The sequence below is a fragment of the Sinocyclocheilus grahami genome, unplaced genomic scaffold, assembly GCF_001515645.1.
Source record: "Sinocyclocheilus grahami isolate Dianchi unplaced genomic scaffold, SAMN03320097.WGS_v1.1 scaffold12794.1, whole genome shotgun sequence".
Taxonomy (NCBI): Eukaryota; Metazoa; Chordata; class Actinopteri; order Cypriniformes; family Cyprinidae; genus Sinocyclocheilus; species Sinocyclocheilus grahami.
In genome coordinates this window covers 2,311-2,798 of record NW_015514608.1, presented here as the reverse complement: position 1 = coordinate 2,798, position 488 = coordinate 2,311, and the positions used below count along the sequence as shown (strand labels likewise).

Genomic DNA, 488 nt, shown 5'->3' with positions numbered 1-488 from the left:
TTTTGTATTAAAAAATATTATATTAATAAATATATTTTTGTGAAACCCTGACATTACTAAAACAGATAAAACCTCATTTTTATGACATCTTCCTAAAATCTAAAAAAGATAATATTCTGAATATGAATATGATAAATATTCTGATATGGGGTCTGTATTATGTGTGTGTTACAGAGAACTGGTGCACCTGGTCACACACCTGTGTGAGACTCTGAAGGCTGGGAAGTTAACCTGCGTGCTGGTCATCCCTCCTTCAGTTGCACCGGGGTAAATGAGTAGATTTCTTCTTCCGTCTCAGTATTTCTTATGCACTGGTCCTGTTTACATGAGCAGCCGTCTGTGTCGTGTTCAGCTCTGGTCAGCCTGGCATGTTTGGACCGGAGGATTTTGAGAAACTGGCTCCAGTGGTGGACGCGTTCAGTCTGATGACGTATGATTACTCTGGACCGGGCAGGTCAGACACACACACACACACACACACACACACA

At 41.4% G+C, this 488-nt stretch overlaps 1 protein-coding gene across 1 annotated transcript in view; it reads left to right on the top strand.

The window, feature by feature from the left end:
* The window catches only part of LOC107578927 (chitinase domain-containing protein 1), a gene marked incomplete at its 5' end in the record, with an annotated part of 5,655 nt that overhangs the window by 2,921 nt on the left and 2,246 nt on the right, over window positions 1-488 (top strand). Inside the window, 2 exons of the mRNA XM_016264827.1 lie at window positions 175-267; window positions 353-482. Of these exons, the coding sequence (XP_016120313.1) occupies window positions 175-267; window positions 353-482 (223 nt within the window). The remainder of the gene's footprint in view (window positions 1-174; window positions 268-352; window positions 483-488) is intronic.